General features: G+C 34.7%; 1 protein-coding gene across 1 annotated transcript; it reads right to left on the bottom strand.

Moving 5' to 3' along the window:
* Positions 1 to 5,835: 5,835 nt before the first annotated feature.
* On the bottom strand, positions 5,836 to 9,347 carry LOC107850407 (polyubiquitin). The gene is made up of 2 exons (XM_047401004.1): positions 8,923 to 9,347; positions 5,836 to 7,501 (listed from the first exon to the last, which is right to left on the bottom strand). The coding sequence occupies exon 2, from the start codon at positions 7,499 to 7,501 to the stop codon at positions 6,125 to 6,127; it is 1,377 nt and encodes a 458-aa protein (XP_047256960.1). The 5' UTR covers positions 8,923 to 9,347; the 3' UTR covers positions 5,836 to 6,124.
* Between the last annotated feature and the right edge of the window lie 6,919 nt (positions 9,348 to 16,266).

The following is a 16,266-nucleotide window of genomic DNA, read 5'->3' on the forward strand; positions in this document are numbered from 1 at the left end:
AATCGAATAAATATTTTGTGACTTTCTTCTTTATAACTATTATCGTTTTATCATGCAACTTTGTTTAAATATTTATATTTTAATATCAAATGATCTTTGTCATTTATTCGGATATATGTAACATGTTTCATTAAAAAGTATTATCTAAATTAATTTAGAAATCCCAAAGAACATAAGAAAGAAGACATTTTTAAATCAACCCATTTTATAATATTCATGTACAAGAAGCTACTCAATGCGACTTTCAGACTCCCTAGGAAACTTTAAAACCTTAGGCTCTGATACCAAGTTTGTAATGCCTCGAGAGTACACCTAGGACGCCACACGGTGTCTACAGCCCTGAAAGACCACAAGCTAACCCATGCTGGTACCTGCTGTGAGAATTGAATAAAATAACAGGGAACATGTGCGAAATTTAACTAAAAAAGTCATAAGGTTTTAAATATGAAAACAATACTAAATCGAAATACTGAAAACATTTGTCTGAAAATAATACTCTAAGACTAATTGAAATTTGACCCAATTTCAAGTTATGACCCATAAAGCTCATCTTTTCTCTTCCCTTTTCCACCTCATCGACACATTTGCGACACCCAAGATGTCAAATAGTCACAACACACACCCAGCACATGCTTGGAACACATCTTCCATAATCAACACATTTCTCGCCACTTATCTTGCTCTTATTAGTTGGTCAAACCCAATTAATTTTCAATCACCCTAAACTATCTCTTATACCCTAACTTATTCTACTTAAAATACCAACAATACCCCCAAAACCCTAATAACTAGGCCTAAGTTTCTCTCTTCTAAAAAAAAAACCATCTCTCTCTAAACACGCGCATCTTCTTCCTTTCCTCTTGGAGAAAAACTGCAGCCTCCTTTCACCATGGCAAAGTTTGCTTCTCCATTTTAGTGTAATAGCTATATCAACCACGTGAAGGACCAAGTTCGTCCAAATTCACAACGTTCAACTTCAAACATCCTGGTTGACTGAAATTCAAAAAAAAACTCAAGATCCCGCCTAAAACTTGAAGCCTTAATGTTTCTCTATAAATATTTGTGTTTGGGGATCCATTTAGGAGATTTTTTGGTTAGCCGCTGCACCTAAAACTTGGAGAGCTATTACTCTCTTTTTCTCGCCAAAAAATATATACTTGTTTGCATTATTTTTTGCGGACGAGCAGATTTCCTTTCTGTTGGTCATCTCTTTGGTCTTGAAAAGGCTTGTTCATCCACTTCTCTTCCCCAAAGCTTTTTTAATCTGATACTAGTTGCCCTCTTCATTAGGAAAGCTTTGAATTTTAGTCGTTAGTTTTTTTTTTTTGAAGTATATAAAAAAAGCCTCCCTGATTCTTATTTTTAGATTTGGTAGTTTTTTATGTCGATTTATATTACGCCATCTTAGGTTTGTGTTGTTCCGCGAGTAGCGAGTAAATTTCAGACTTGAAGCTCTAGTTCACTGCCTTGCAAAAGTTCAGTGTCGATTTTCTGTTCTTTTGTCGATATGTAGTCTTGTTTGCATCTTACTTGATCTTTTGAAAATGCTCAATGAATGATGGAATTTCTTGCTCTAGTCAAATCGTTCCTATGTTTTACTTTCTTGATAAATCATGTTCATATTAAGAATTCACGTTGAAAAGAATCACGCATTAAATTCCTCTCCTTCAAGTTCTAAAAATAGTTTTTGTCTGAGTCTTTGCCGTTTTATATTCCATATTCTCACGACAAGTTCATATATTACTTCACAAGCCATGTTGTTTTATCATTAATTAGTGAGAGTATCTACCCTATGTGACCTTCTCTTGTTTTATTTTTTTAAATTGGTGGAGGTTAAAATATGATTTGGCCTAATTAGGAAATCACTTTGTTCACCCAAGCTTTCTTCTTTGTTTTCACATCCAAAGATTGTGCATTATGGTGATTTATTAGTCTTAAGTTACTTATGAATATAAAGATTTTTATTCCAGCTCGTCATGTTATTTTTTATTTTTTTAAACTCCTTTGATGAAGCATTGGAACTAATGTTTGTTAGAGGAATATTCTGTCTATTTAACATTTTGTTATTATCATTATTTTATTTTATTTTTTCTCTCCTTTTCTCTTCTAGTATCACTGAGCTCAACATTTGTCTTAGTTTTTGGAGTCTTATTTTTTTTTTAAGAATTCTTAAGAGATTCTAATTGATCCGCGGAAAAGGGGTCAACAGAAATGGAAATATGCTTGCTTGTTTGCTTAAGTGTATTGATAGCATGGATTGGTAAAATGTGTTAAAAACTGTCTATATTTGTGAGGATTCCTGGGTTATTTAAATTCGACTTATTCTTATGAGATTACGTATTTACATTGTATCATGAATATGGTAAAGAGAACTAATTAATTATGACATGACAAGTTCCTTTACACTTGGTAAAGTACTGTCCAGCAAATTTTTTTTCTTGATATGCATCTCCTAATTTCGTCCATTTGTTTAATATATTCTAATCCTTTTATTTTCTTATTTCACATGTACACACTAGAGCGCGTTTGGAGTCTCATGATGGGAATCTATCTCTGTACAATTTGGAGAAGCGAACGATATTTGCATTATGCATTTCCGCCTATCAGTCTTGTGCTTCTTTCCTCTTTTTCAAGCTTTATCCTTACTTTGTAGACAATTGTTATTTTTTTCGTTTTTAATGTATTTACACATTGTTATTTGAAATTTGTGTTTTCATATGTTCTTATTTGAATTAGCATGAATATTTAAATGTGGTAGTCAGTTTAATTATTCTCTTTCGACCTCTCTTGGGTTTCAAACTAAGCATAATCACTAGACTTCGATATATGATTTGTAAAGTTAAAGGTTAGAATTTGATAGGTAAGAAATACACCTTTTAGAGTTTAGTGACTTGGTTATTAGAAAAATCATTTTCCTTTAGATTCAAATTAGTTCCGTATTAATTAGTAATGTGGGATTGATAAAATATAAATTTTGCAGTAGACAAATTTATCGTCGCTAGACTTGAAAATCGGCTTTGATAATTTTAGATATGGTAAATCAACCTTTCTTTTCATCAATTTCAAGTATAAGATGGCAACTTTGCCCAAACCGACTTCGCAAGGCCCTTTTTGAAATTTCAAATGAAAAAAAATATTTTATTTATTTATTTTAATCGTATCATGATAAATGGTAAGTTTTCAAGTTATTATAGACTTAAACAACTGCATATTTTTATAGCTATTCATTTAGTGTAGTATAATTAACCATCTTAATTACTCTTATTTTGTAAAATTTGATTAAGAAAAAGCAAAAGAGGCATTTTTTAGAATGACAAAAAAAAGACGTGAAGTTCTTCACATAATTAACTTTTTTTTAATTATTAATTGAAAGCTTTTATAAAGAAATGATTTTAAATAGCCTTCTTTTGAAAAAAATAAGACTGCATTATTTTTAGGAGTTATCTTTGATAATCTTTCAAAAAGTGGGCAAATTTTTTAGTTTTAATTTTTGTTTTATAAATAATTAGTATGTTTTATTTTAATAAAAATATATATAATATATTTTAATACCTTATTTATATCCTTCTTATCGTAATTTTGATTCCCTTATCTAACTTAAGTTTAGCCGGTTAATCTTAGTTAGCGGATCCTTTAAGGTGCCTAATCCCTTCCCTTTAGAATAATTAGAATCCTTACCTAGAATTTTAAGTTGCGTAGACCTTAAAATGAAGTCTTTAATTGCTTTAATCACATAATTTAAAATAGGTGTCTTAATTCACCATATAACTAATTAGATAGCTACTTCCTTAATTTAATTAGAAGTTCATTCAATATATTGTACCTCGATTTGACCCGTGTTAAAATGGGGTATAACAATGGGGTATAACACCGATACTTATCTTTTAATCAGTAATCTCACATTATTATATCAGCTGAGGGTCTTAAAAGTAAGATGCAAAGCTTTCTTCGTTCATATTTGTAAATGTTTTCATGCTTTTACTTTCAGTAAGTTCACCTCCAAATTCCCCATGACACCAACAGTGAAGTAAGTTTTATGACTTGCAAAGCTCAAGTCCAACAACATATCAGCTTGTAGAACAATAAATATTTGTTTCACTTGTAACGTGCTTTATGAGATCGTACCTTTCAAAACAAAAAAGTAATTCTCACCAATAATCCAAAAGCATTGACTAGTCAGCTATTCATCATAGCTAGTGCATCAGTACAAACAGGAAAGCAAAAATTTCCAGTAGCAAGGAAGTATTTTTGCTTTGCTACCAATATATAAAAACCGGCAAAGATTAGCAGTTCAGTATATGACCTAGTAGTCAATAAAAATTCAAAATAGACAAATTGTGTTCATATTCTAGAATTACCGGGTACTTGTCCTCACCACGGTCATAAAAAAAGAGTGGTGTACAAATTCTAAATATTAGTGGAAATAAGAAGAAAGAAGAAAAACAGGTGATTATTTATATCTTTATAAATTTTAGTGCGAGTTCCTCCGTAGTCATGTTTAGGGGTGGGCGTTTGGTATTCGGTTCGGTATTTTTAAAGTTCAAATTCGGTAATCAGTATTTGAACATAAATATCACATACCTACTTATGAACATCGGTTCGATAATTCGGTAATCGGTAAATTAAACTTTGGTTCGGTACGGTATTTGGTTTTACCATATTAAAGTTGGAGAAGTGCAAATGTACGTTTAAACTTCAAAGAGTATATTTAATAAAAACCTTATTTAGTATTCTTTTTGTTTCTTTTTACGAATATAATTACCAAGTTTCAAGAGATTTTTTGGAATGACTAATACTATTGTCTATTAGATTGGTTAGACATGCATACATACATATATATATATATATATATATATAAAATTCGATATTCGGTAAATACCAACTACTAAATGATATTAATATCTTGAACCAAACCCAATCCTGAATACCAAAATGTTAAAATTTTACTCCCAAATACCATACCAAATATCAAATATTTTTATTCGATTTTCGCTATTTTATACTTAGCTCTAGTTATGCTAGTTGAAAATAGTAGGTCCTTGGTGGACTAGTTGAGGTGGGGCATAGAAAAATGGCGAAATTGCCAGTCAATAAAGAGAGAAGCAATTTGAGTTCTTTGATGACAAGTTGTAAAGAACTTCATCTTTGGTATTAGAGTCTAACCTACAATTCAACATTACTTGCACATCTCTAAATCGCGAATTACCCCGACTGAACGCACAATTTGAAGTCACAATAGGTCTCATTAATATGCTTGATTCTCCTCCGTTAGCTCTTTTCCTTTTGCTTTTTTTTTTTTCAGTTTAGTTGGATAAATATTTAGCGAACCAATTGAAGTAAGGTCTTTTATGTTCCCCTTTAACTTCAGCCCAACAGAACTACGAAGAAATAGACTGCAAAAATCAACGGTAGAACTATGCACTATTAGCAGTTGATTGTCGAACATGTCTACGTTTCTTCATGAGATGTCTGCATGCATTGTTTTATCTTTTTGCTTTTTTCTACTTTGTTATTTACATTTTAGTACTTCATTATAAGTGTATCTTTATGGGAAAGGCCTTGAATGAAATGAGTTTGTCATTTGACTGTTTTTTTTTGTGTGTGTGAGAAATTGAAAGGTCAGTTACTTTACTGTAATTCACTGTAACAATTGTTCCCCTTGCTTAAGCTCAGATGCGAGCAAAACTAGTGCTTCCAACAATTTAATTTTAATCCACAGTCGTGTTGCTTCACTTAAAATTATGAAATATGTTTTAGCACACGCTCTGCATTCGTCCGTCGTGCCCCATTTTCATTTCCAGAGAAGAGAGGAGAAAGAAAAAAAGAAAAGAATAATACGATTCAAGATTTAATTATATTTTTTTAGATCTTCTACATTCAAGATGGAGCCTCCGTGAAATTCTCAACATCACCATGTATTGGGAAGCACCAACACATTTAGATACCTATTACAGCACTAATATGTGCTTATATAATTTAATTTGCAGCAAAATCAACATAGTATAACGTAATGCATTACGATGCCTTTAACAGAAAGATAAAACCCAAACAAAAACACTATAAGTTTTGAAACAAAGCAACATCGACAGAGTCGTCATAAAAGCAGCATTAGCACACATGAAATTCAGAAGTTTCCACCACGTAGCCTGAGAACAAGATGAAGAGTAGACTCTTTCTGGATATTATAGTCCGCAAGGGTGCGGCCATCCTCAAGCTGCTTACCAGCAAATATGAGCCTCTGTTGATCTGGTGGAATCCCCTCCTTATCCTGTATCTTTGTTTTCACATTGTCGATAGTATCTGAACTTTCCACCTCCAACGTGATTGTCTTCCCAGTTAGAGTCTTCACGAAGATCTGCATTCCCCCCCTCAAACGCAACACCAAATGGAGAGTTGACTCCTTCTGGATGTTATAGTCTGCAAGAGTTCTGCCATCCTCAAGTTGTTTACCAGCAAAAATCAAACGCTGCTGATCTGGGGGAATCCCCTCTTTGTCTTGGATCTTTGCTTTGACATTGTCAATGGTATCTGAACTCTCAACCTCCAAGGTAATCGTCTTCCCAGTCAAAGTCTTAACAAAAATTTGCATTCCACCTCTAAGACGAAGAACAAGGTGCAGGGTTGATTCTTTCTGAATGTTGTAATCCGCCAAGGTCCTTCCATCCTCAAGTTGCTTTCCAGCAAAGATTAATCTCTGCTGGTCTGGAGGAATACCTTCCTTGTCTTGGATCTTTGCTTTAACATTATCGATGGTATCTGAACTCTCAACCTCCAGAGTGATTGTCTTCCCGGTCAATGTCTTGACAAATATTTGCATGCCACCTCTCAGACGAAGAACAAGATGCAGGGTTGACTCTTTCTGAATGTTGTAGTCTGCCAGGGTCCTTCCATCCTCAAGTTGCTTGCCAGCGAAGATCAGTCGCTGCTGGTCTGGAGGAATCCCTTCCTTATCCTGAATTTTTGCCTTCACGTTGTCAATTGTATCTGAACTTTCAACTTCAAGGGTAATGGTCTTGCCTGTAAGTGTTTTGACAAAGATCTGCATACCACCACGAAGGCGGAGGACAAGGTGAAGGGTTGACTCCTTTTGGATGTTGTAGTCAGCAAGTGTTCTACCATCTTCAAGCTGTTTTCCAGCAAAGATCAGCCTCTGCTGATCAGGTGAAATGCCCTCCTTGTCTTGAATTTTAGCTTTGACATTATCAATGGTGTCTGAGCTCTCGACCTCAAGAGTTATAGTCTTTCCGGTCAGAGTTTTAACGAATATTTGCATTCCACCACGGAGACGGAGGACAAGATGGAGGGTAGACTCCTTTTGGATGTTGTAGTCAGCAAGAGTTCGTCCATCTTCAAGCTGTTTTCCAGCAAAGATCAGCCTCTGCTGATCAGGGGGGATGCCCTCCTTATCTTGAATTTTTGCTTTAACGTTGTCAATGGTGTCAGAACTCTCGACCTCAAGGGTGATGGTCTTTCCGGTGAGGGTCTTAACAAAGATCTGCATCTGAAATATTGACACACACTTCTTCAATTAAAGCTCAGATGAAAGAGACGGCAAAACCAGCAACTCTGGGAGTCTAAGAAAGAAAAGAGAAGTTCTGCAAGTTTTCCTCCAATAGCAACAAAGTACCCACATAATATAACTTGCATAAGTATCCTAGAACTTGTTTAATTAGAAATCAGTGTCATCCCAGGATACAAATTGAAGAAAAAATAGAATATCTCAAACAAGTCAACTTAGGAGACGATAACAAGAGAATCCTAATTGTTTAGAAGCCATAGAAGAGCAAAAGCAACATATCCAAAGTTGAACAAAATGTTGAAGCAAGAAAACCCTCTAATCTTTCTCCAGATAGGATACAATTAATCAAATCGGACACTTAAACAATTTCTATTAAATAACCGCCAGAAATCGAGCAAATAGACAAAATTCAAGACTATAACATCATCAACAGGGAACGCAAACATCATTCATTAAGAATAGTTTTCAAATTGATTAATTCAGATCACAAAAATCCCAATATACTAGACAATTAATCAAACCTGGAAACTTCAACAATTTAAATTTAAAATTAAATAGAAAGAAAAAATATCCCACTATATTACACAATTAATCAAACCAGGAAACTTCAACAATTTCTATTAAATAGAAAGAAAGAAAAACGCACAAGAAATCAAGCAAATAGACAAAAATCTCAACCAGACACTTTGACAATTAAATAGAGCAAATCAACAAAATTCAACACTTAGAACATTCAACAGAAAAGACGAGCAGATCTAATCGATCAAATTGACGAAATTCAAGGCTATAACATCAACATTAAAAAAACATGCATCATAATTTAATATAGCTTTAAAATTAATTAAATTTTGGGTAGATCTGATCGATCAACAAGGGAAAAAAGGTAAATTTTGTATACAAATTGATTACAACAATCCCTAGACAGGAAAAAAAACCTGGAAATTTCAACAATTTCCACTAAATAGTGACCAGAGATCAAGCAAATCGAAGAAATTCGATTAAAGACTACAATATCACCAACCGAAATAGCGAGCACCGTCCATTAAAGATAAAAACTTCCAAATCGATTGATTTTGATCAGATCTGATCGATCAACAAGAAAAAAAAGGAAAATTTTGTTTATAAAATGACTAAATTTTATCACAAAAATCCCTACAGAATGAATTAAACAAGGGAACTTGTACAATTTGTATTACATAGCGATCAGAATATATTATACGTAATAAAACGCTATAACATCAGCAGCAGCAAGAAGCAAACACCATTAATTTAACATAGCATACAACTCGATTAATTTAGAGCAGATCTGATCAATCAACAAGAAAAAAAGGATAAATTTTATTAATATATGAAGCGATTGAAGTTTCAATTGAGAGAGAAGGAAAGAAGATTATTATTACTACCTTGAGAGAGGGAGGAGATAATCAAGAGAACGGAAGGTGAGGAGGTTATGCTTTTCTTGAGAGAAGTTGCACGAGAGAAGAATGACGATTTTGTGGAGTTCTCGGTTTAAACGGGGAGCTCTGTATTTATAAGTTATAACAACCGCTTTGCCGTCACGGAGAAAACGTATGAGCCTATGACTCGGCGCTTACGCAATTTTAGAGGATATCGTAGAAGACACGGTCACGCAATTCATTAGAGGGGACTAGATGCTTCACCTATTTTCTATTTTCTATTTTTTCTTTTTCTTTTTTGTAATAAAAATAAATTGATGGCATGCAAAAATAATTTTTTTTTTTTAATTGAAATTTTGGTCTGGATCGGGACCTTTTATTGATAAGGAAAAATTTTGAAGTAGGAAATTTAAGTCCATAATTAGAAGGTCATGGTAACAATTTCATAATTATGAGATATAGTGATTTATATTTTGTACTTTAGAACTTTTTTGACCCAAAATACATATACAATCTTTTAACGGTTTTTTTTTTTACTTAAATTGATTTAGTTAAATAAGTAAACATTAGGCGCTAAAAGTATACCTACAATTAAAGCTGAATTTTTTTTCCATAACTAATTCTTATTGAACGTATACTACTTATTTTTCAACAATTAAATTCAAATTCAAACGTTGAATATGTTTCTTTTCTTCACGATCTTCAATTTTTGAAAATAAAGCATATTTTTTTATCTAGATATTAAATTCCAAACTTGATTTTGTATATGTATTCCACCAAATTAGCGATCACATCAGTTTTCGGCGAGTGACGTCGATTTCTGGCGAACATCAGTTTCTGACGAGTGACGTCGATTTTCGGTGAACTGATTGTCGAATCTCTTATTTCAACTATCTTCTCTTTTCTTTATAACTCTTTACAGGTACTACAAGTCCAAATCTGGCACCTCTTTTCAAGCAGCAACATCAAGATTTCGGCGATCAGCTCATTTTTTGGAGACCAGCACATTCTCCAATGACCAATTACAGAGACGCAGTACCCGCAGTAGGGTAAAGGCGGCGGCAGCAAATTTCGGCGATCAATATTTACACCAATTTGTCAGAATTCGACAAAACGGTTAAAAAAACATCCTTCACTGCTTCCTCTCCTAGTAATAGGTGCACTCATTTCATTCTTCTCTAGTTTATTTGGTATAGGCTTCCTGTCTCTTTTGCTATCTTGATTTCTTGTCTGGTTTTCTTGATTGTTCCTGTGGAATTACTGGTTTCAATTTCTCTGTAACTTAGTAGGTGTTCTTTATTAGCATACCTATTTATGGTGGGTAGTATAGTGCATGTTGTTGCTTGTGAGTATCAAACATGCTTGCTGGTTTTTGTTTTTTTATTTAGCTGTTTTTAGTCGTACATTTTTGCTCGTCGTATTCTTTTTCTCCTTTTTCTCTTTATTTTCTTCTATCGTATCCTTTTGAGTGGAGGCTGGGGTGATAAATTGTTGACTAGGGTCATGTCATAGGTTAGGGTCGGGGTTAGGGTTTAGGTGTGTGTAGGGTTAGGGTCGCGTCCAGGTTCGTGTCTGGGGTTGGAAACGAAGGGTAGTAGCGCTAGGTAGGATAAGGGTGCTTTTTAGTTGAGAGTTGGGTCCTAGAACATAGGGACGCTTCAAGGTAAGTCTATAGAGTTGGTGAAGATTCTAAGAAAGAAAAAGATTAGTATAGTGTATGTCCGGAAAACTAAATGGGTAGGCACTAAGGCGAGAGATGTGGATGGATATAAGTTGTGGTACTCAGGTAGCGTGAGACATAGAAATGAGGTAGGTATCTTAATAGATGAAAAACTTAGAGAGTAGGTGGTAGAGGTTAAGAGAGTCAGTGATAGATTGATGTCTAGTAAGTTGTTATTGGAGGGTCTACGGTGAACGTTATTAGTGCCTACACTCCACAAGTAAGTTTGGATGAGGAAGAGAAGAAGGTCTTTTGGGAGGTTTTGGATGAGGTGGTGAGGGGCGTCCAAAGCACTGAGAAGTTTTTTGTGGAAAGAGATTTCAATGGGCACTTTGGGTTTTTGTCAAGAGGCTATGATGATGTGCATGGTGGTTTCGGTTTTGAGGAGAGGGATGAAGAAGAAGCTTCTCTTTTGAATTTTTCTAGGGCTTTTGGGTTGTGGATAGCAAATTCGAGCTTTCCGAAGAAGGAAGAATACCTTATTACATTTCATAGTTCAGTATCCAAGACTCAGATAGACTTTTTGCTCCTTAGGAATTAAGGGTAATAGAGCGCTATGTAAAGATTGTAAAGTCATACCTAGCGAGAACCTTTCAACCCAGCATAAGTTTTTAGTGATGGACTTGGTGATTAAGAAGGGCAGAAAGAAGAGGGGTATGGAGGAGCAGCCTAGGTGGGGTAGCTTGACATTGGCCAGTACTTTGGAAATAAAAGGGAAGTTATTGACTATGGGGGCTTGGGAGAGTATAGGGGATGTGGGTAGTATGTGGGAGAAGACTATTGATTGTATTAGGAAGACGGCTAGAGAGGTGTTAGGTCTCTCAAGAGTCCATTCTGGCAAGCACCGGGGGGACTGGTGGTGGAACGAAGAAGTTAAAAGGAAGGTAGAGACTAAGAAGGTGGTTTATGCAAAGTTGGTGGAGAATAAAGATGATGAGGGGAAGCAGACTAATATGGAGGTGTATAAGTTAGTTAGGAAGGAGGCTAAGTTAGCGGTTACAAAGGCTAAGAAAATAGCTTTTGAGAGTTTGTATGCGGCTTTAGTGGGGAAAGGTGGGGATAAGAAGTTATATAGGCATTCTAAGGGTAGGGAGGAAAGGGCTCATGATCTTGACCAAGTGAAGTGTATTAAGGGGGAGAACGATGAAGTATTGGTTAAGGATGCCCTTATTAGAAGGTGGTAACAGTTTTATTTTCATAGACTTCTGAACGACGATAGGGACAAAGGTTTTCTGCTGGGAGAATTAGAGAAGTTAGAGAAGTGTCCAATTATGGTTATTGTAGACGTATCAAGGTGGAGGATGTCAGGGGTGCGATTCAACGGATGCATAGGGGTAGGGAGACTTGGCCAGATGAGATTTCGGTGGATTTTTGAAAGAGCACGAGCGAGGATGGTCTGGTGTGGCTGACGAGGTTGTTTAACACCATTTTTAGTGTGGCTAAGATGACCGAAGCTTAGAGATGGTGTACGATGATTCCATTATATAAGAAAAAGAGAGACATTTAAAGTTGCAACAATTACAGAGGTATTAAATTATTGAGTCATACCATGAAGGTTTGGGAGAGGGTGGTATAGTTGAGGCTGAGGAGAATCGTGACCATTTTTTTAAATCAGCTCGATTTCATGCCGGGTCGCTTGACTACTGAGGCGATTCACCTTGTGAGAAGATCAGTAGAGCAGTATAGAGACAGGAAGAAGAACTTGCACATGGTGTTTATTTGTCATGACCCGAGGCTACCCCTTAGTCGCGACAACAATGCTTACGATCACAAGTGATCATAAGCTAACCCATGAACTGGTACCTGTTGTGAGCACTGAATAAAATATAAACATAACACATATGCAGAAGATAAACTGAGAAGGTAAATATAAATCTGAATACTGAAATAGGAAATATTGAATATCTGAAACAATTGATATGCACTGAAAGTAACTAACTGACTTTCTAACTATCTTGTCTAAACGTCTGAAAACCTCTAAACTGATTGAGGAGTTGATAGGACAGACCCCCAACTAACTCCAACTGACTGAATAAAGTGAAATACTGAAATAACTGAATAAAACATGATATGTCCTCGATGGATGAGGACTCACCACTACAGCTACTGTATTACGCTGAGTTGTCTAACTGCGGTCGGGAAACTATGCATCTGAACCTATGATATAAGACATCATAGTGCAAAGAAAAGTATGCAGTCAATACTTTGAATGTACTGGTATATGATGTAACACCTTGAACTTTTGGGCTAAAAATAAAGCAAATTGGACCGCTTTTCAAATGTACTTAGATGTGATTCTAGAAATTTTATTATATCTAGGTGTAAAGGTCATGTCTTATGTGACGTAGAGGTATTGGGTACGAATTAAGGGCATAAGAAATCTCTAAAACAAATTTGAGTTAAAGGTCCTTTAATGATTAAGTTTTCGTATAGGTTCATACAAGACCAAATTTAAACAAGGATTTCTCCTAGAATATTTAGAGTTACGTGACCTATAACCTATCAAATTAAAGCTTTTTGAGTCTTCATTCCAATGCCACCAACAGCTCATCAATCTGATTCTCGAGTAAATAGTTATATGTGTTTTACTAAGAATAGTCAGAACAACCCTATAACAGACAAAAAAATTCTATTTTTTTCCTTTTATTTTCATATTCTTGGAGGGGTGATTTCGTCTTTTCCTTTCTACCTTAACCCCAAGTGATTAAAACCTACTTCTCCATTAATTTTGTACGTTAAGACTCCTAGACTTACTATTCATCAGTTACACGTTACCATAAAAAAAACCTCCCTACTTTCTTCAAGTTTTACAGGTAAAACTCACTTTTCCCCATCATTTTTTCATACGATTTCATACGTTAAGAATCCTAACTCTTTGAAAAATTGAACTTCCCATATCGATATTGTCAGATTCTTAGATTGGGATTTAAGTTAACTTTTTATTGTTAATAACTGTTTTATCTCCTATTGAGATCTCATGTCAATCTGTTTTCCAGAATCTCAGGCAGTAGATGATTGTAATACAGTATCTTAGCCCAATCTTCTATGTCAAAATCTCAACCATGCCATCACGTGAATGTTTCTATTAAAGTTATAAGATATAATTTATGAAACTCTTAAAAGTATAATTCTTGTTCCATAATCCATAAGAAGGTAACCTCCTCGCAACATTCGTAAAATTCTTTGCACTGTGATCTATGCATTATGAATTTGCATGTCTCAGTATAATAGTACCAACGTCCCAAGGATCCCCCATTGACCTAATAGATACTTGATAATTTTAATATTGATAATTTTACAAGAATGCTTCCAATCACACAAATGAATTATATCATATCGAACCATGCAATTACCTATCATGCTCTCCACTAGGGATTTTAACTTATGATTTATGAACCTATTATGGTTTATTCTTAATTAAGCCCTTAACTGGGATTCCATGACTATGAGCCAAAAGATGGCTAAAATATGAAAATAAGCCTAAAAGGACTAAATTATGTACAAGAGCCTAAAAAGGCTAAAACACAAGCATGAGCCTAATATGGATAACACTTTGAAGATAAAAAAATAAAATAACATCATGAGCATAAGGAAGTTGGTTAGCTGACCGTGAAGGCATAGGTCTAAACGACAAATACCCGAAACTATGTTTGCCGACATAGGATAGAGATTATTTTGCAAGTCGGATGAATCTTTTTTTATGTGTCCTAAAAAGGGTCTAACCATGGATACTTGCTAGAAAATTATGCCATGTCACGTCCTATGCCCAACAAAGTATGAGAACACTTAGCTGATTGGGCCGAGATCAGACTCCATGCGCTCACATGGTGGTTTATGATGGTTCACTGCCTTCTCCCACAAATAATCAAAGGAAGTAAATCCACTTTACTTGGTCAATTATAAATTTAGTTTATATTCTTGTTCCTTTCTATTTTTCATCATTTACATTTGAATTTTGCTGCCATTTCTAATCTCTTGATATGCTACCCTCCTGAAATGATTTTCCATACCAATATATTTCATATATTGACCGTCTTTGGTGCTACATCATTTCATAATGTAGGTTTTGGTTCTACAGTCCATGGTAAGGTATGTCATTAAGATCTCTATCTTCTACTATTGGTAAGCCTCTTTCCTACCAGGTGGTTGGATGAGATATGATGCCTTCTTTATATTTTTTTTCCTTTCAATATTGGTACTTATTAAAGGCTTCACAGACTGGATTAGTTTTCAGATAGATCTTGTAATTTTTTGTCTTATTTATCATGACTGTTGTATCTTCAGACACTAAGAGATATTGATGAACATTGATGAAAGACTTTTTCCTTTAAAAAATCTTATTTATATTGTTTTCTCTCTATTCATTATATTAGTTGTATGCTTATGTGATATGCCAGAATGTTCTCTCATAGTAGCAATAGTATCGGGTGTGTGCCACATCTAGGGCCTCGGCTCGGGAAGTAACAAACTTTGTATCAGAGCACAGAGTTCAAGTGTCCTAGGGTGTTTGTGAGGCCGTGTCTATTAGAGTCCTAATTATGGGTGTAAAGCGCACCGTACTTATAATATAGAGGTTACAGGGCGTTTAGGAAATGCCTCTATTCTTTCATATTCTATATCGTGTGATAGAGCTACCTTAAGAATCTTATGTGAATTTGTGTGTTATTCTAATTCCTCTTACTATGCCTCACCTTTGAGGTGGTATAAGAATTAAAGGTTAGATCCTATCGATGTAGTTCTCCCAGATAGAGCCAACGAAAAAAATTAAGAGACTGCACAAGAGACTATAGAGAGACCATTCGTGTGTTTAAGCCCATTAATTCATAAAAATGCACACTTGTTCATTTTAATCGTGCATCTGTGCCAAACTAAGATGTATTCTTAGATTTTCTTTTTTTCCCTTTTTAAACTTTGTTGCAAATGACACCTTTAACCAGAAGTTATGCATTTCAGTACTTGTATAGTATTATCACCTAAAAGATGGTGTGATTTGGGGGTCGTAAGTCATAAGTAGCAGAATGTATTCTAGAGCTAGAAATATGAATTTTGAAGTTCAGTGGCCTAAAATTGGAGATAGTAAATTAATCGAAGTATGTAGCTAAAGACATGTATGTGATAGGTTCTTAGATATTGGCAAAGGTATAATAAGTTTGGTATAGATCTGATGGTAGTGATAACAATAGTTTTAGGAAATAGATGTAGCAGGCTTGATTAATTATTTGGAGGAGCTTAAGTTTGATTATTTTAGGATATGTGTGAATGTCCAATCATGATATATATGTTGAATGAGGGTGAGATAGTTAATTCATAGTTGAGTCCTTAGATAAAGAAGAACCCTAAGTATTATAAAAAAGAGGGTAGTATGTCGTTATATGAGATTCTAAGTTATTATGTTCTATGTATACCCAGTTAGTACCCTTGAGTTGCAAAAGTGTGGAGAAGTTCAAGTATGTATTATATGATGTTCTCGAGAGATGAATTGGGAGGATTAAATGATGTGGATCCTCTTAGTATAATTTTAATTTTCATTGAATTGGGTGGATATAAATCTATAGGTGTGATGTTAGTAGAACTAAGAAGAGAAGGTTGGGTCTAAAGAAAGTGGTTATGTATAATAATGAGATCATAAG

The sequence above is a fragment of the Capsicum annuum genome, chromosome 12 (assembly GCF_002878395.1).
Source record: "Capsicum annuum cultivar UCD-10X-F1 chromosome 12, UCD10Xv1.1, whole genome shotgun sequence".
In the NCBI taxonomy this organism is placed as follows: Eukaryota; Viridiplantae; Streptophyta; class Magnoliopsida; order Solanales; family Solanaceae; genus Capsicum; species Capsicum annuum.